The sequence below is a fragment of the Ornithorhynchus anatinus genome, chromosome 11, assembly GCF_004115215.2.
Source record: "Ornithorhynchus anatinus isolate Pmale09 chromosome 11, mOrnAna1.pri.v4, whole genome shotgun sequence".
Classification (NCBI taxonomy): domain Eukaryota; kingdom Metazoa; phylum Chordata; class Mammalia; order Monotremata; family Ornithorhynchidae; genus Ornithorhynchus; species Ornithorhynchus anatinus.
In genome coordinates, this window is record NC_041738.1 from 36,099,710 (window position 1) to 36,118,753 (window position 19,044).

At 49.8% G+C, this 19,044-nt stretch overlaps 1 protein-coding gene across 2 annotated transcripts in view; it reads right to left on the reverse strand.

Annotated features, from left to right (window-relative positions):
- Window positions 1–898: 898 nt before the first annotated feature.
- Window positions 899–19,044, reverse strand: part of SF3B3 (splicing factor 3b subunit 3) — a 35,614-nt gene continuing 17,468 nt past the window's right edge. For both annotated transcript variants that reach the window (XM_001506404.5, XM_007671963.4), the window contains exons 11-26: window positions 18,862–18,934; window positions 13,126–13,277; window positions 12,484–12,639; window positions 11,116–11,271; window positions 9,506–9,649; window positions 8,658–8,780; window positions 8,198–8,352; window positions 7,414–7,588; window positions 6,465–6,670; window positions 6,202–6,358; window positions 5,337–5,462; window positions 4,443–4,655; window positions 3,779–3,877; window positions 2,953–3,096; window positions 2,175–2,279; window positions 899–1,685 (exon numbers count right to left, since the gene is read on the reverse strand). In XM_001506404.5, coding sequence (XP_001506454.1) covers window positions 1,545–1,685; window positions 2,175–2,279; window positions 2,953–3,096; window positions 3,779–3,877; window positions 4,443–4,655; window positions 5,337–5,462; window positions 6,202–6,358; window positions 6,465–6,670; window positions 7,414–7,588; window positions 8,198–8,352; window positions 8,658–8,780; window positions 9,506–9,649; window positions 11,116–11,271; window positions 12,484–12,639; window positions 13,126–13,277; window positions 18,862–18,934 — 2,325 coding nt within the window. In that variant the 3' untranslated portion in view covers window positions 899–1,544. The remainder of the gene's footprint in view (window positions 1,686–2,174; window positions 2,280–2,952; window positions 3,097–3,778; window positions 3,878–4,442; window positions 4,656–5,336; window positions 5,463–6,201; window positions 6,359–6,464; window positions 6,671–7,413; window positions 7,589–8,197; window positions 8,353–8,657; window positions 8,781–9,505; window positions 9,650–11,115; window positions 11,272–12,483; window positions 12,640–13,125; window positions 13,278–18,861; window positions 18,935–19,044) is intronic.

The following is a 19,044-nucleotide window of genomic DNA, read 5'->3' on the forward strand; positions in this document are numbered from 1 at the left end:
TCCTGAGTTCCTGTCTGACACAGGGATGTGGGCAGCCTGACACGTTCACAGAGGCTTTCGAGGGGCAGAGCGATGTTTTGCGATTCTTGCCGCTTGGCTAGCGACAACAGCTGAGGTGATGACCGACCAGCAAAGGACATGGATTCTTCTCTTCCTCACCCTCTCTTCTCCCCCAAGCTCAGAATGAAAAGTCGATACTCCGGAGTAGAGTGATTCTCAGTCGGCCTCTCGTTACCAAGATAGTGCTAACCAAAGGCACGTGCAAAGCCAGTCCACCATGGACATCTACAACGGCCCCACTCCATTTTGCTATCTACCACTCATTTCCCTCAGGCTCTCTTTCCCTCTTCCCTCTCCTGAAGCTGTACCGGGCTACCTGAGACTCCCAGCTCCCCTCTCAAGGAACTACTGAGTCAGTGGTGATTTTAGGGCACGATGCTAAGAAGCCATTGAAAGCGGAGCAGCCAGGAAGTTGGGGTCAGTGGAGGATGTTGTCTACCAGCTTCTGATTCCCAACTGTGATATGGACCCTGTGCCTGGCCACCTGTATTTTGTAGTGTCACCTGCCCGACTTGGCTCAGTTGTCTCCCCCTCTGCATTGTAAACACTTTGCAGGCGGGGAATGTGTCTGCTAATTCTGCTGTATTGTACTCTCCCAAGCGCTCCGTACAAGGCTCTGCACAGAGTAAGTGCTCAATAAGTAGCACTGATTGCCATTCTGCCCCTCTGACCACCTATTATAGTCCCAACTTACTGGCCACAGGAAACTTTAAAGTCAGCCAAGAAGGGGAATGCATACGGGCAGGTGGAAACCGATCCAGGCTCGATGCCACAAAAAATTCAATCCGTTTTCTCGGGCTTCTGCTTCCTGGATCACATCAAGAGCACGCAGTCCAGCCACTTTAAAAACTTAAGCTTTTATTTCATGTTCTGTGGCCGAGCTCACTGGTATTGCATTACAACCATGATCCCGCCCCAGTGTTCCTCTTCTCCGACTTAACATTAACATTGTACAAAACTATTATTTACAAGGAAACTGGTGAAAAGTGAAGGGTGTGTACAAAAGCAGATGAGACAGCAAGAAAGTCGGGGCACTGGAGGGGGGTTTGGGGAGGGGGAGCAGGGGGAAAAAGCATCACCGCCTGCGGAAGCGGGGGGGGAACCACCATCGGGAACCCCACTGCTGTCAACCGCTTCGCTCGGAAGTTTCTGCAAATCCAAGGCAGCGATGTGAGACGGCACACCGGGTGCCTCGCTCTCCTCTCTGAAAAGGAGGATTTCCTGTAATGCTAGGTTTACAGGTCTTTGCAGCACTTGGAATCCAAGAAGGAGGGATGTCCACATGCCAGGAAATTCAGATTTCCTGAGGGAAGTGAAAAAGTGTATGGAAAACATCGATAGTTTTAACCTTTCAGGAGCTCAACGGCTGCCGGGGATAGGAGCAGGATTATCACAGGGGAAAGGAAAAGGAACCAAAACCTGCATCTCCGCAACCCTAGTGAGAAGTCAAGAGTCTTTAACCGGAATGGCCCGCAGGCCAGGGTTCAGAAGGCATAGCGGGTGCGGATGTCCTCCAGCTTCTTGGACACCTCGGGGGGTGTCCGGTCCAGTTCTTCAGATACGTTCTTCTGCTTGTTGGGCTCCATGGAGTTGAACTGCTCACAGAGGTCTCCATCTATCACATTCTACAGGGAAGAGGGCACAGGGAAAAGTTAGGGGTTCTGCCATAAAGACCATCGCTTCTCCACTGATTTGGAAGAAAGCAAGAGGAAGGAGAAGCAGGGAAAACTGCTCTCTCCCAGAGGTTGTTCAATCCAGATTGCCAAAAGGGGCCACGGTAGTGAATTTCAGCTAAGCAGGGACCAGAGCGGTGACCCAAAACATTCCGATTTTACAGTCGTGTCACTTCAGCTGGGCTAACCGCAGGGGATCGTTTCTTGTGGGAATTCAGTGAGAGGGTTAGGGGGTTTGAGCACAGCTGATCCCTGGCCTCGCCCCCCAGCAAACCGAGCATGTTCCAAGTTCTTCCCCTTGCCAATTCACTTATTCAGCATTCCTCTGGGGATAAATACAGGGTGGCCACGGGCGGCAGGAAATGATGCTGGGGAGGCCCAAGGAAAGGGAAAATCTGTTCTCAGAGCAGATGGAAACTGGATGGAGGAGCACAGACCCACCTTGACAGGGAAATAGTAAGAGCGGAAGCTGAGGTGGTCCCGCCCACAGAGAGGGGGATGTTCAGACCGTAGGTGCATCTCCACATGCTGAAAGAAGTCGTGGTCCTAAAAGAAACAAGAGAAGAACAACTGAGCAGTGGGAGGGGAGCGTATGACTCGGAAAGCACCCGGCAGAAAAGATGCTGCTTTTGGCCTGCTCCCCCTCCAGGCACGCATGTATACACACACACTCTCTCGCTTTCTGTCCACAGCAAGGACGTTGTGGGACACACTACGAGGGAGATGAGAGTGCGCTGAGTTGGTATAAAAATGGATCACATCCAGACAGAGGAGGAGAAGCCACTTGTGGAAACTGCAGCTCTCAGCCCGTTTTCTTCCATACGGGATCCAGGAAGCCTCTGTTATGCTCAGCACGCAGGCCTGGGGGTTTTTACTTGGGCTTTTCTGGCAGGGGGAGCCCCCACATGGAAGTCCACCTCACCTCTCCCACTCTGGAGACATATATTGTTTTGACCCAGCTCAGGGTAGTCAGGAAAAGTAAGTGTGGTTCTGGGTTCAGAACCCACTCTAGGAAGCCACTGCTTGAACTTTAGAACCAAACCAGCATCACGGGCCACTTTCCAGACACTCACTCCATAAGGGCCGAGACCCCCCGTTCGAACAAGTGACTGAATCCCCTAGGGCAGGGAGGTCCTTTACAGGTTCTGTGTTAACTTAAAGAAACAGCTGTGGGGTGGGGAGAAGGTGGCAGAGCCCAAGGAAGACAGAGCACACTCACCTCGTGGGACGTGAAGGGCACCAGAATCCCAATGCCCCCGGACAGGGTGGTGTAGACGAGGGATTCAGAGCCTCCGGGGATCAGGGTGGTCTTCTGTAAGGAAAGCACCGTCTCCCCGACGTGGTAGTTCATGATCACTTCAGCCTGCAAACCAGAAAGTGAGATGGCAACTTATCGGCACAGCTGGCTTTGGGCATTGACCACCTCTTGGGGGCCTGGTCTCCGCTTCAGGAGATGGGGGGGCTAGGGTCTGGTTTTAAATGACATGTCGTCTAAAACTGATAAGGGCCCTCCGGGGCTCAGGCACTAAGTCTGGGCTGTTGCCACTCTCACACATAGAGAATTGGAGATGACCCTTCACAACTGCTGGGACCCGGCTGGGTCCAGCCTGATTTTGAGCCAGGCAAAGCCCACGCTTCTGGTGGTCCCTCAGGCCCGTGCGGAGCAGGGCTGACTGATGGGAGTGGAACGGACCAGGTGTTCAATTAAAAAAACTGGGAGAAAAGGCTCAGCTGGAGAAAAGCCAACACCCACACGTCACAGTGACTCTGGGCAGAGAACTTACTCCTCGGGCACAAGGCCAGAAGCCTAGGTTCCCATCTCCACACCCACCTTGAGGATCCGGGTCCCCGGCGATAGCACGGAAGGTCTTAGCTTGCAAACTCCCTGGGGACGGAGGTTGGAGGGGGCCCAACCCTAGGGTCTTGTGAATGGGGAAGGGACATTCGCAGATTATTGAATCAATGAGGAAAATGTTGGGAGAGCACAGCCCTGCAGAGGGATGCTCGGGTCAGGGCGGGGAGGGAGGAGCATTGGGGTGCGCTACCTTCTGAGAGGCCCCATTGAGCAGCCCACGGTCCCACAGAGCCTTGTTCCCGGTCGGATCCTCATCCACTTCATCGTTGGTGTTCGGCGGGAGCCTCACCTGTTAGGGAGTCAGAAACAGAAGTCTGGAGATTCGCACCGGGCCCGGCTGCGTACAGTCCCCGCCTCAACCCAGTCTTGTCCTGTCCTGTCCCCGAACAAAGACGCATGACGACGACTAGCCAGTAGGCAGCCGCGGAAGAGTCCGCCCCATTTTTGGCACGGCAGGCGTGGGAATTGCTCTGATGAGTGACTCATTTCCAAGCAGGAAAACGGGAGCAGGTTGATCTCCAAAGTAATCACGCTCCTACAACTGAGAATTCTAGGAAAAATTGAAAATCCAAACCACCGTTATTAAGGCCACTGATGTTCACAGCCATCACCGATCTTTTAGAAATGGCAAAATGTACGAAGAACTGGAGGAATTCCAGCAGAACGGTAAAAATATCACGAGGTGGAGGTTTTTCTGTCCTTCTTCAAGACTGCCCTACCTAGGAATAGGCCATGGTCCTCCCTCCAACCTTTCAGGAAGAAACTCCTGCTTTCGGAGGCATTTGGCTGTTAGGCCTGGGTTTTATTTAAATAAAGGATCAAGGCCCCGCAGACGCTTAATGCCACCAACTCACCACGCAGATATTGCCAAACTTGTCGGCCCCAGCCACCGTGTCGTAGTCCAGGAGGCTGGCGGTGGTAACCCAACGGGGGTAGGTGTCATCGGCGAAGATGATGAGCTGGTTCTCGTTCCTCTTGTAGCGGACCCAGATGAAACTCTCCTGGACGTCGGACACGATCACGCGGTGCCCGATGGTCTGGATTCCCGAGATGTAGTTGGCGATGTGCTGAGGAGAGGGGAGACGATAAGTCGGGATAAGGCTGGAGAACCGGAGCCTGGTTGTGTGAAAGCCCCACTGGCTTCCGCTCTCTCCCTGTCCCCAACTTGTGCTTTCTGTGAATGGGACTGGTTTTGAAATGCCATGGATGTTTACCGGAGACTCTGAGCTTCCTATAAGGAGGAGGCTCGCCAGTAGGATGACCAGAGGTGGGCTGATCATTTTCCAGCTGGAGGAACTCCCCCCGACCTGGATACAAAGAACTCCTCTCCCAAAGCAGCAGGTTCTTGCTCGAGTTCAGGCTCAGCTGTGAGGGCAGGGACCTCGTCTACCAACTCTATTTTACCGGACACTCCCAACCGTTCAGTACAGTGCTCTGCACACAGAAAACGTCCAGTAAATGCCACTGATTGTGAGCACTAATCTGTTCCCTAGTGGCTCTCAGCTTGAAGGCAGGTAAGTGTCACTGGCAGTGCTTTAACTTCCCCACAGACAGCCTACTTACCCAAGGCCCCCAGGAACATTGGGGAATGGAAGGAAAGCTGTGGCAGAGCACCCAGTGAGGAAGGTGGGACTGAAAGGTTAACACATTCACCTCTCAAATCCAACCCCTACATTCCAGTCTCCAATTTACTGTAACCTTCCCTCTCCTGCTCCCTCCGCCTCCTTAAACCCACTCTAGCCCCTTACTTTGTTCTCACACTTGCGGAGCAACTTCTTCTTCCCAAGGTCGTACACCCGCAGGAGCTTGCCCACACCAATCAGTACCCGGCCCTGGAATGGAGCGATGGCAGCAGGAACCTCCTCCACTGGGGTCTGCACATGGGGAGAAGGGGGACACCATTTTTAGGATGGGCACACACACAACACACACATGCACATAGGTGGGCAAATTCTACCCTGGCCCAAAGATCAGTCCCATCATTCCTTCCACCCTTATCTCAGAACAGGATCTGAAACCTGTGTGTTCCACTTGACCAGTACTGACCACATCGGGTCTTCTGTAGGCTGAGTATAAAGGTCACCTATTTGGCCCTATTTAAACCAAGGCAGTGTTGGCCAACTAACAGCCACTGACTTGGGCACAGAGAAGTGGGAATGGGATAGGAGAGGGCGCAAAGCACGGACCGGATCACTGGTACCCCAAAATTAGCCTGTTCCCGCCTAAGAATGAGAAGGGAAACTGGACAAAATACCTATTCAGATCACGTCTGATATACCCACAACTCCAATCAACTCAGGCAAGAAAGACTCTGCTCATATTTCTTTGAGGGCGACAGACAAGAGGATAAATTCTTCAGAATTGCTGGCCTTGGAATAAGGCGAACTCAATTAGACTAGTGAAGGGGCCAATTCAGTCTGGCTCTTCCTGAAAGGCCTCTTTTGGGCCGCGGAGAGGGGGAAGTAGGGAAATCCCGGCTCTGTCGCTCACAGGGGACATGAGTGAGGGCCTCTGATCGCACCCTCTCACAAGCCCTGTAGGTCTGACTCACAAGCAAGTGGCAACTGAAGGGTCAGTGTCACTTGGGATGGGGAAGTGGGAACTGATTCTTACCTTGTGCAGAAACTCAAGCTTCTCTCCACTGTTCACCAGCTTGTAGGTGTAGACGAAACCCCCAGCCACAGAGCGGGGATTGAGGATGAGGTCTTTGGCCACCCCCACCAGGACATACCAGTCATCACCGGTGTTAGAGAACCGGCAAACAGCCACACTGTGGACAAAGCCGGAGGGATCAGAAATCTCCTTAATCTACAGCCTGGAAACTTCTGCCCCCTCACCACCCGCTTCAGCCTCTCGAGCCCCCAGCACCTCCATACCTAAAAGCAGCCTCGTTCTGCTCTAACTGAACCAGGTCCAGTGTGTTTCCCTGGATGGGGTTCATCACTCGGACCACTGAGGCCCACTGCCCGTTCCCTGCCTTGGGGGCTCCAAAGATGGATTCCGGCAAGTTTTCATTCAGAAAGGCGGCAGCCATCTCTGCAGCTAGTTCTCTCTCGTCTTCTCCTGCCGCTTCCACCATTTCCTGCCATCCACGACAGAAAGGCAAAGGGTTAGAGGGGGCTTTGAGGATGCTTGGGGCCTGCGCGTTGGAGATGGAGGACAAGAGATAGGGGGAGAGAGAGAGAAGAACTCGAAAAGCAATTGACATGCTTGGGACCCTAAGGCCCAACATAAATCCACTAAATTCATAAATGTGGACTTGGAACCCAGGATAGAAAATACAGACTACGGATGGAAAGGGGGGAAAGGAAAGGAACATACACAGTCTTCTGTTAGTGGGAACAGAAGAGCAGAGACAAGCACTTATGGAGGTAACATAAGGGGCAAAAACATCAACTAGCAGACAAATCTCAAAGAAGGTACCGGCTATAAATCTTTGTAAACCTCCTTGTCAGGAACAGCATTTCATTTGAAGGAGCTCTGCCTCCTCAGTCACAAATTAGTTTGAGATTTAAATGGACTGTTTCTATTTTGGAGATGTAAGCCACTTTCCGGAGAGTGTTTATGGGAAAACGAAAGCTAAATGCACAGACATCCAGGATGAACAATTAGCAGTTGCGGACGTGAGGATGTAGACCTCAGCTCCAGCTGGGGGATTGATTATGCAGAGCTGCCTTTGGCCAAGAGGACTGGCTCGATGACAGACTCGAAGCCAAACAGACCCAATGCCTTAATACTGGCACGGAGAAGGGTCCTGGGACCCAAAAGAGCAGCCAGAGAACTGGCCCCTCCCTGGGTTCTCATGAAGGAGATCCGGGCAGTTACCTCTGCCATCTGCTGCTTCCTCTGGGCCTTGGTGGCCTCGGTGTAGGCATTGTGGTCTGTCTCGATGATGATCAGGTTGTTGCTCTCGGGGTGGATAACGAACTTCCTGGGGGTGTACTGCAGCGGGAAGGCCACCTGGTTGAAGACAGCACCCAGTTTCTCCAAAGCCAAAATCCTGAAGTAGAAGAAAAAGGAGTTTTTTAGCCATCCTATTTATCTGATGCTCCGGGGTGGGAAGGTGCCCTACATCCAGTGACCTCAGAGTTGCAGGTACTTGAACATCTTATCGTTAAGGACTTACTGAACTTCTGAAGAGGCTCTGCCATGAAGGTTACCAGCCTTTCTACCACTAAAGCTACGCAAATATCTCCCTCTGGCCAAATCCCTCATCAGACCATGATGATCTGGTCCCATTTCAGCACTCTCCGCTCCTCCCTCCACCACCACCCAACTCCCTTCCAATGACTCCTCAAGAAGGGACAGAAATGGCTTTGGGATCACAGGGTGCTTCCCTTCTACTCTTTTTTTATATCGTACTTATCAAGTGCTTACTATGTGCTAAGAACTGTACTACACACTGGAATAGATATAAGTTAATCAGGTTAGAAACAGTCCATGTCCCACACTGGGCTCAGGGTCTTAATCCCTATTTTAATGATGAGGTAAGTGAGGCCCAGAGAAGTTAAGTGACTTGCCCAAGGTCACACAGAAGACTAGTGGGGGAGCTGAGATTAGAACCCAGGTCTCCTGACTCCCAAGTCTGTGCTCTTTCCATATGACTCACCTGAGTGTATTGGTGGAAATGGCCACAATTCCCTCAGGACACTGCTCCGAAGCAAAACCAGAGGCAAATTCCAGGGTCTCATAGGACAAGGGCGTCAGGTGGAAACGGGACTGGTAAGAATAACTTAGCCACGAGCGACTTGACATGGCCAGCACCTGAGAAAGAAAGTCAGTAAAGTCAGAAAGAGAGGCACTAGCCAGCTTCATGGACAGGGTCGGCTACCCCGAGCCATGTTTCAAACTTTCGGGCAGCAAAATGTAAGGTGGAAGGCTCTGAGGAGGGCACATGAGCTCGACGAGAGGATGGGGAAGCTACACATCGTTAGCACTCGGCAACAGTTCTACATGCCAGTGGACCAGGAGCACAGCTAGTCTGCACCCAGCTCTATCCAGCCCCTCCTCCCACCGGCGGGCACGATGAGGGGATGGAATTTCTGCGGCTTGGTTTCCAGGTCACTGACCGCCTCTTGGCCCTGCATTCGGACTCGGAAGAGCTTCACGGGGCGGGAGCCGAGATATCTGGTGCGGGTATCAGACAGATCCCCGGTGACAGGATCCAGGACAGTTCTCAGCAACACACCGTTCTGATATATAGATATATATATATGAGAGAGAGAGAAAGAAAAAAAGGGCAGGGGGAAACACACATTAGGCTGTAGTCACACTGAAGCGAAAAGCCTAAAGTTCACCTACATGCAGTGAAGAACCACCTCACACGAACTCTTCTTTGGCAGCTTTTTTCCTCCATGGATAATGAAGCTCTGACAATTCCGGGGCAGGTGGTTGAGAAAGGCCTGGTGGGTTTGAAGGGGGCTGGCTCACCCCTCTCCCCTTTTATATGCCTCCTATGTAACTACACTAAACACTCAGAGGTTTTCAAATCCAAGGCCTGGAAAGATGTCAACCAGTGGACATGAACCCCAAGAAAAGTGAGGCTGACCCAAGCAGAATTTCCTCACTACTCTGTTGCTGCTCACCGGCAGAGGTGCTGAGTGGAGAGGTGTTGGGGCTTCTGGGAAGGTCCCAGCCAGTCCAAACCTGCCCAGAAAGGGGTCTTGCAGAGTGGGGGCTTTATCTTGGAGGTTGGATGCTGTGCAAGACTTGCACATTCCCTTCTCTGGCTTGGACCAGTTGACCTAACAGGCTTCCTTTCAGGGCACACCATGAATGCAAGACTGAGCCCTAAGCCTACCACTCAGGTGCCTTTCTGTTGTCTGTCAACTGGCTGGGGGAAGGGAGGCAGGGGGAGAAGGGACTCACAGGAAGTACTCAATCCAAAAGCAGCCCTCCTTTCTTCCCCGTCACTCACCTGCAGTCCAATGTTCAGGTAGAGGAAGCCAATGGAGCCTCTCTCTCCCAACTCATCCTGTTTCTCGGCCCCACCCATCTCCACGATACACAGGGACTCGGGCTGGGCAGGGAGGGCCTGCATGCTCAGGGGCTGCAGACAGTCCTGGGGAAAGACAGACAGATGGCACAGACTGAGGGATGATGATGGGAATTACCTACAGTGAAATCAAGAACCAGATCCTCTCCCTGGAATCCATCTCTGGCCAGAATCTGGACTCCTCTGACAAGGGAGTATTTTCAGTAGGGTATTACTTGTTCCAGTGCTACCTAGTTGCAGTCGAGTCAGAGCAAAATTTTTAAGGTTCTAGTATTTACCACCCCAATGGCTAATACCAGAGGAGGCATTAACCCCAAGGACACCAAATATAGGGTCCACAAGAAGTTGAAGACCATTCAGTTTTGTTGAGTTTTTTTTTTTTATGGTGTGTGTTACGTGCTTACTGGATGCCAAGCACTATATTAAATGCTAGGTTAGGTACAAACAATCAGGTCAAGCATAATCCATGTCTAACATAAGGTTTACAGTTTAAGTAGGAGGAAGTAGGAGTTAATCCCCATTTTAGGGATGAGAAAACTGAGGTTGAGAAAAATTAAGTGACCTGACCAAGGTCATGCAGGAGTCAACTGGCAGAGCCAGGATTATAATCTAGGTCCCCTGATTCTCAGGCCTGTATTCTTTCCACTAGGCTACACTGCTTCCTCAGCTGCCGGAGGGGGCCTCACCACCCACGGAGAAATGACAGAGGGTCTCTTCTGGCAGCAGAGGATAGAGCTTAGGGTCTAGAATCTCCTCAGTTGTGCAGTGGCATTATCACACTACAGTCTACTGCCTCAATCAGTGGTATTTACTGAGCGCTTACTGTGAGGAGAGCACTGGACTAAACGTTTGAGCGAGTCTTGGTAGATGCATCCCTGGCCCACAAGGAGCATAGACTCTATAGGAGATGGACATTAAAATAAATTCCAGCTGTATATATAAATGCTGTAGGGTTGAGGGTGGGGTGAATATGAAGTACTTACATGGCACAGATCTAAATGCACAGGTAATGCACAAGGGAGGAGTAGAGGAGATAAGAGCTTAGTGAGGGAAGGCCTCTTGGAGGAAATGTAGTTTTAATAAGGCTTTCAAGATGGGGGAGTGGTAGTCTGTCAGATATGGAAGGGGAGGAAGTTCCAGGCCACAGGGAGGATGTGAATGTAAATTTCCCATGAATGAATTCATTGTGGGGGGGAGACACAAATGACACAACTACATAGAGGAAGGGAATGGGAAAAGGACCTTTCATTTTGTAGTTTGAGAGGTTTAAAGTTAGATGGAGGAATGAAAATGTTTTATTTTTCATGTCCTCTGGGGAGGAATAGATATACAACTGGAGTCTCCTTGTGGGCAGGGATTGTGTCTACATCAGGCAACATCCATGTTCAGTCCCCAAAGCGGGGAACAGATGAGGGGTCAGGCAGAAACCACGGTTCCATCGGCTTGCTGAGATAGGGTATGGAAGCTCTGGGGTGCCAGACGCTCCCGGGCCCAGACTAACCCCCGCTCCAGGGGATTGGGCTCCCACTCACCGAAGGGTCCAGAGAGATGATCCTGACGGTGTTGTCCACCAGCCCCACGGCCAGGAAGCGAGAGCGCTGCTCGCCTGGGGGCACATTGGCCAAGCTCATACACACCACATCGGCTGACATCTCCTTCCGCTCCGTGTATTCATTCAGCTGACCCGACTGCAGAGACAAAGCAGGGATGAATGATTCATTGACCACAGCAGAGAAGGCCACGCCAACAGAACCGACCCCAACCCCAGTCCCAGCCCAAACCCTCTCAGCTTCACCTGAAGCTGAGGCACCATACCCTCCGAGAAGCGGATCCTCACAACCCTGCAGGTACACTTAGCCCTGTTTGGATAAGAGAACCTGTTTCTGGTTGGGAAAACGCATTTGAGAAACTCCAGATAACCTCCAAGCGAATCACAAACTGTGATCCCCATCCTTGGAAGAGATGACCCCTACAGACTTGGCGGCTGGTGATTTCTCAGAATTGTTTATCCCAGGCCTCTGACAGGCTTTCAAAGTTTCCAATCAGGGATGAAAAGACCCCAAATGGAGGCTTCTGGTCTATTATCTCTTTGAAGCTCGGGCCCATCCCCAGTCTCATTCTCCCAAAAAACCCAGCCCCCTTTCGCTCCTGTGCTCAGAATGAAAAGTAGGCACCTCTGTCACTATCAACATCAGCTTTAAATCCTTTTTTATTCATTTCTCAACTTCCCATCCATGTGTCACATTTGGACCACCGTCAGTGAAACTCATAGCTCCTAAGGCCCAAAGCCCAAGGGACAGATACTGGGTCTAATTCCCACTTGTGTATTCTTCCCCAGCGCTTACTTAGTACGGTGCTCTACTTACAGTAAGCACTCAATAAATCCTACTACTAGGGGCATTCTGGGCCACCTGGAGTCAGTGTTTTGTATACTTAATCAGTTGGGGAAATATACAATTAAAGATCACAGGCAGACCGTGCCATTTTTACAGGAACCCTGGGAGGCAAGTCACACCCAGAAACCACGACTGGGTACGTTGCAAGGTAATACACTGGAACTCTGCTTGCGGCTTCTACCTTTTATAGGAAAGCTTTGGAGAGCAGAGGTGAGTAGGTTAAGGAGAAGCTAACAGGCTGCAGTCCTGTAAAGCAAACACTTTAATGGGAAAGGGTGAGGAGAGGGAGCTAGTATGCTTTGGGTGGAATTTCCTTACACTCTTAGATCCAAGAGGCTGTTTCCTCCAATGTAGGATCTCTGCATTATGGGAAAGGATTTAACCTAGGGCTGACCTCTCACTTCAGGTCTCTCAGGGAACACATCTGAGACAGAAAAGAACACAGTCTCTCCCTTCCAACTCTCAACCCCACAGCCGTGGAGAAATTGGTTCAAAGTCACGTACGGGGTCCATCTCAAAGTAGACCAGCTCTCCTCCAGTCAAGGCAATCACCACTTGCCGCTGGTTCACGGCACACTTGACGATAGTCTTCTTTCCCGGCGTCTTCCATTCATTCACTCTCTTGTCCGCTCGGATGTGACGGATACCGTCTGGATACACCTAGAGATTAAACCAGAAGGGGCTTGATTTCACCGTCACTCGGGTGGTCCCTCATTTACACCTCCCTTCCTGTTGGACCAAAAGCTCCCACAGCCCTTAGTCAAAGGCAAAGGACAGTCGGTCAACTCAAGTGGGAGCAACAGGTCATAGGAGAGATCAACTTTAAACCAATTTTTGGATTTATGCTATCTGGTTCCAGTAAGCCCAAAGTTGGGATTATTCTCACCCTTTAACAGTTAGGGAACTCAAGGGTAATTACTTCGTCAGCGAGTTAGTGGCAGAATTGACACAAAATCCTGGGCTCTCGGTTTCCAGTGCTAAAAAGTACCCAACTAAGCTATTCTGCCTCTGGGAAAGGCCAAAGAAGAGGCTTATTACTGTCACGTTCTTGATCAAACTTGGGGACATCCTATCAGGTCACTGCAGCCAATACCTCAGTAGTGGGCAAAACGTAGATCTGTCAACAAGATGACTTGAATTCCTTACCTGCACCAAAGCATCATCTCCCAATAGGGAGCAGGACAAGGTTGGGGTGGTACCCAGGAATCCGGAATCAGTCACTTCCTCTACAGTTTCCCCGATGGAGAGAACCAGGGTGGCATTCACGAAAGACACGATGATGTAGGCATCAAATTCGTCTAGGGAAAGAAGAGAGGGGAGAGAGGAGCTGGTTAGCTGGGCACCTGCAAGAGCTCCAACTCTAAGCATGCCTTCATATATACACAGAACTAAGAGGTCCTTTACAGAAGCCCACCAAGAGCCCAACTCCTTATCTGTGATCACCAGCTCTCGGCAAACTCAAGGTCAAGAAATGTACAAAGTGCCCCATCAGCAAGGCACCAGGCTCTTGAAGTGCAAGGCCAACCCCTGAAGCAAATAACAGCCTCCCCAGTTTGGAAAAGGACTAATTTTCAATTTCTGCCGAGACACGAACACCTCAAATACGAGCTCAAATGAGCTAAATTTGCCCTAACCAAAATCAGAAACTTATGTCCAGGTGGGGTTAAGTTGATACTGTAGTGATCCGGGCGTGGGCAGATGGCTTATAGAGCAAATACACCACTCTCTTTAGGTACTGAAGCTGAGGATATGAATTTGGGACAGCTGCCCAATCATAGCCCAAAGGAGATACTATTGGGTATCTCCCAACTGCTTCCATTGCAAACTGCAAGAGAATTATTAGAGAGCAAAGGCCCAAGGGGAGGAAATGTAGAGTAACCCAAATTGCAGCAAGGATAACTGTAATGGGGCGCAGGGGTAGAAGTGGGAGAGGATCCTAGACCTTCCTAATATGAAAAGGAATAGAGGCAAGCGGAAAGTTTATATTGCTAGTCTTTAACATTTGCAGATAGTTAATATGGCATAATGACTTGAACAAATTTCTGTGGACTAAGAACGACTGACTAAAACCAACTATTCCTTAAGGAAACAGTTTAGATAAACAAACACTAATGAGTTTCTATAATAGACCAGAGGACTAGACCTGTATACTAAACTGCCTTAACTAATACTCCTTAAATAAGTCCAGTAGATGCAGGCCATCAGATTTCCACGACATACCCAATTTCAGCCCCAATTATCCAGATTAATGCCTGTGGATCTTCCCAGCAACCTTTTGAGATTTTTCTTCAGATTGGAATGCTTGCCCTGGGCCTGTGCCCCTCCTCCTCCCCCTCTTCTTTCCCTTTCTGAGAGTCAGCGCAACAATGCATATGAAGAGTGAAGAACAAGGGAGAGCTCTTGAGGAACATTCTGGATGGCAACCAACCGATCAATGGAGGAGGCCCTAAGGGGCCGGGCTCTTTAAGGGCTGACAAACTAAAGCGGACATTTGCCTCTCATTTTTTATGTCAAGGAGTCTTGTTCTTTCTATTTTTCTATGTTTCTTCTACTTATACATAAAGCTTAGAAGCGCAGACTTCTGGGGTTCAAGTCTGGCAGTGCCAGTGAGTGAGAGTGAGAGAGAGATAAAGAAAGAAAACGTGTATGTGAGAAATTACTTAAGGCTGGTCCCAGAGTCCAAATCAGGGAACCTCTGAACAGCTGGCCCTGTGTTAGGGGCCGCAGGCAAATTCATTCCAAGCTTCCTCCCTCCACCGATCTCTTTTTAGCCCAGGGCTTTGCTCACTCACTGTACTAAGCATACGTGAGTTTTCCCCCTTCCCTGCTAATGGGCTGGAGTTCCTATGTTGCCCTATATGAAAGAAGCCTGGGCTTATATATATAGACCAAAAGGTGAAATAAAAATCCACCACACTGAAACTTAAAAGGCAGAGAGATTCACAATACCGTAACCGCTCGTCCAGCAATCCACTGGTGGGGTGTTAGATGACAGCGGAGTCATTTACAGGTCAAATGCCAAAGATGAAATCTCTCCCAGAAACTCTTCTCCAATCTGTCCACCAAGAACACTATTTCTAACCTTGCACGCACATGCCTGAGTAACCCTGAACAAGCAACCACATTCTTTGCTTCTTTCTCTTTGGCCAAAAATGGAGGTGGCTTTCCAAGCCAAATACTTTCAGGCATTTGAGAAGTCGTCTCTCCACATCAGCAGCCCTCACCCTGTACCTGAGGGCAAAATTCTCTAGCAATCTGGGTGGAGTCCACCGATGGAACAGAAACCCACAGAAACCAAGATTTTACAATTTGGCTTCCCGTAAGCCGTAGCTGGGGGAGATGTTCCGCTTGGCACTCGACATTTGAAAGAACACTGTTGAGCAAGACTGCCAATTATTGCCTGGCTGAAAGTTTACAGAGGGAGGCTTTCATTTCTGTCCCTTGTTTCCCATTACTAGATTCTGACACCAGCAGGGCCTCGCGAGACAACGAATTAAAGTCAAAGTCCTGGCGGCCGTTTCCCAGTTGCCGGAGCTGGCCCAAATGGGAAACTGACTGCCCCCAAAGTGAAGGAGATCTGACCTGTTTCTCCTAAGGGTTCCGTCCAACCTCACCCAAAGACCGATGGAACTACAGTCAGGACCACAAGGCGGCCGACTTCTAAGGTAGCCACTGGAGTACAGAGATAGCGTGGCTTAGTGGCAAGAGCACAGGCTTGGGAGTCAGAGGACGTGAGTTCTAATCCCGGCTCCACCACCACTCGTCTGCCACGTGACCTTGGGCAAGCTACTTCACATCTCTATGCCTCAGATCCCTCATCTGTAAAATGGGGATTAAGACTGTGAGCCCCACATGGGACAACCCGATTACCTTGTATTTACCTTGGCGCTTTGCACATAGTAAGCACTTAACAATTACCATAATTATTATATGGTCAATGATGCTGCATCAACTGACATCTTGATCGGTAAATTTCTTTAGCTGAAAGAGTATCGACCGATTTTCAAATATCACAGTTCATTCCCGCAATCACTCCCAAAGTCCCCAAAACATTTTCTGGACACTCTGCAGCTTCTTCCTGAGCAGAAGTCAGCTGAGGTCAGTACAAAATGACCCAAAGGGTTAGGTGGATCCTACTCCCCTCTCCAACACACCTGATCAATTGCCATAAGGCTCCTAATCCTTGCAAATCTGTTACAGGCTGCAAAAAACCCCCACATCAGCTTTAATTTGTAGCATGTCCCTAGGGAGTTATAAATATTTATGTGGCTCTTTATTCAGTCTTGTGGGATGGTGCTAACAAACCCACAATCAATAAAAGCTATTAATCTGACCGAACAAAGTAAACACGTGAACCAGTAACCGCTCCAGCACAACCCCCACCAGAGAGATAAAAGCTTAGTCACCACAGACTGAGGGGAGCCATTGTGCCCGGTCTCAGCGGACCCTTCGGTTCAACCCCTGCTGGGCTGCCCAATGAAAGTAAGTGGGAGGGGAATGTTCCCCCTTCTGTCCGCTTTCCCATTGTGTGAAAATCCCGGCTGGAGAGTCGCCGGCTAGCCTGGGCCCCTCTAAAATAAAACAAAGAACTGGGATGATCAGCGGGGTGACCCAGGAGTTCACAAAACAACAACAACAAAAAAAACAACACCCAACCCCATTCAAACTAAAAACATTTCGCCCAAATCATCTGATCCACCTTGTTTTACTAATACAGACAATGCCTATGCTGCTCTTCTCCAGCCTCGATCAGGTCCCTGAACGTGGAGGATGCTTTCCTGGGATCCTTCAACTCTTGGCTCTAGAATGTGCAATGTCTGCCACCTCAGGTTGGGGAGAAGATAATTCCTCACTCTCTAGCCTGGCCAAGAAGCGGTGTTCCTTGCATGTTCCCTAAGACTTGACAGGAGGATATGGTTGTGGGTGGGGGTGGGGCACCGGGTAAACAGCTTTTAGCCTCAATGCTGAAGGTCTGAGGAGGTGGAAGCACAATGTCAATTCAATGCAGTTGGATTTCCACCTGCAAAGTTGCACTCCGGGAATTGCTTTGCTGTCAAGGCAGTCCCAAGACTTTGCATTTCCCTCTCCCTGGGTAACCTGCAAGCCAGCACAGTTGACCCTAGCAGTAGGTACACACCTGTGGTGATCAGCACCTCCACCAGCCACCTGTGGAAGAGAAAAAAAGGCTTGGTATTGGTAGTGTGCATCGCCAAGTACCAGCCAGGGTTAGTTAGTATTTGCCTCGAAGACTGCAGCCTGTGCGGATAAGATGGCTAAGTCACCCAACTGTAACCTGGGGCTTCTGGAGAAAAGGAATGTACACGGAGGCAAGAAAGGAGTGATAAATGGCTCAATTAGACAAACTCTGTGGAGGCTTGATTTCCAGCTTATTACCCGGTCACAAGTCCCACCATAAAACAAGGCTCCCATCAGTCACTTTGGTCAGGCTGTGTTGCATGTTGGGAGGATTTCTGTGTTGACCGTAACTATGGACTAGGGGGTGAAGTAGTAATAATTTAGGGCAAAGCTGGCACATTTCTTGAAACTTCCAGGACGCTTCCCACATTCCCTTGCTCTGTTCAAGGTATCCCTGGTTTATAACAAACTCCAAAGCCCTGCCACTTCTGCAAGATGTTGCAAGATAAACATACTATGTTCGTCTTGAGTTACATTTCCGGGAACACAATTCTGAAATCTTCATAAAAGTGTGAATCTGGTAATTCTCTAGAGCCTGGGTGTACCATGGCCCTGTTCCCAGCTATTTCCTGTTCATGGCCTTGTTCCCAGCTATTTCCTGTTCACACCAAACTGAACCCTACAGCCAACTCAAGGGTGATATCCATTCAAGTCGATCTCTAGCTAGCTGAGTAACTACATTCCTCTAGTAATGTTCAAGTTCACTCTTGGGATGGCTCCGCAAAACAAAAATATTAGACTTCAAGATCTTTCAACACTTATAATATGCTCTGAGTTAGGCCCTGGGGTTACCTAACCCACCCTCAGATATTCTTGTACAAAGGTTACAACATTGCCAAAGGGACTCCTGGGTCAGGATCATTACTTTGGAATGGGAAACTTGAAAGCTCTACTAGACTTTGTGATTCGTTTTCAGCTTTTAAGGAGGTGGTGATGATTCCATCTTTGCTTAAAATGATTCAATCTCATTACCTCCTAAAGGCCTTAAAACTAGTAGTTAGGCTTCCTCCACTTCCCTTTAACTCTGCAAACTCCATAATGCCAGCCTTCCCTGCTACTCAAGAGGTAGTTCAAGCAGGGAATCCTTGGCTTCCTTTAACAAAACTGTCCACCATACCCGGCTTCTCACATTGGCCAAATCCCCCCCACAAAAGAGCATTATCCTATGGTATTACGTTTTAGAAAAGTAAAATTAAAACTCTCAGCCCTCGGAATGAGCTAGGAGAGCACAAACACCACCGGTTGCTGTCCTAAGAGTTGAAACAAACTGGAAAAAAACAAAAAGATTTTCAGGGAGGCAGGTTTTCATGGCAATAAACTTGGGGCAATCCCTACGACCTCTTGGGACTCCACTGTTACCCGGCAGCCTCTCCCAAGCTGCTGCAGAACAGTGGTGAAAGGTTAGAAGAAATACCTGCCAATTCCTAGATCCACTTTCCCTCTCACTAATTCATCCTTGGAGCTCAGAAGGTCTGGAGCTCAGAGCTCTGGCTCTTAAAAATTAGCCACAACCAGGAAGCCTGATTGACAAAGGGGGATGACTGAGCAAACAGATCCTGAACTGGCCAACAGAATGAAAACCTCCCAAAGCTTGTGCTGGATAAAAGAGACAGAAGCATCTTGACTGCAGCCTCTAGCCTTTTAAGTCTTGGTACCTTGTCGAGCCGGTGGGGAAAGATTGCTTACCTTCGATGTGTCGCCGAACAGTCCAGACAGCATTGGGGTTACCCGGCAGTTCGGAGACAGCCATTTCAGATACCTGCCAGGTGGAGAAAGACCAGTCAGCAAAAGCCCCGAAAGAAAGAGGGAAGCAACTCAACTGATGATTGATCTCAGAAGCAAAAATCGAAGTACCCAGAAAGGAGGATG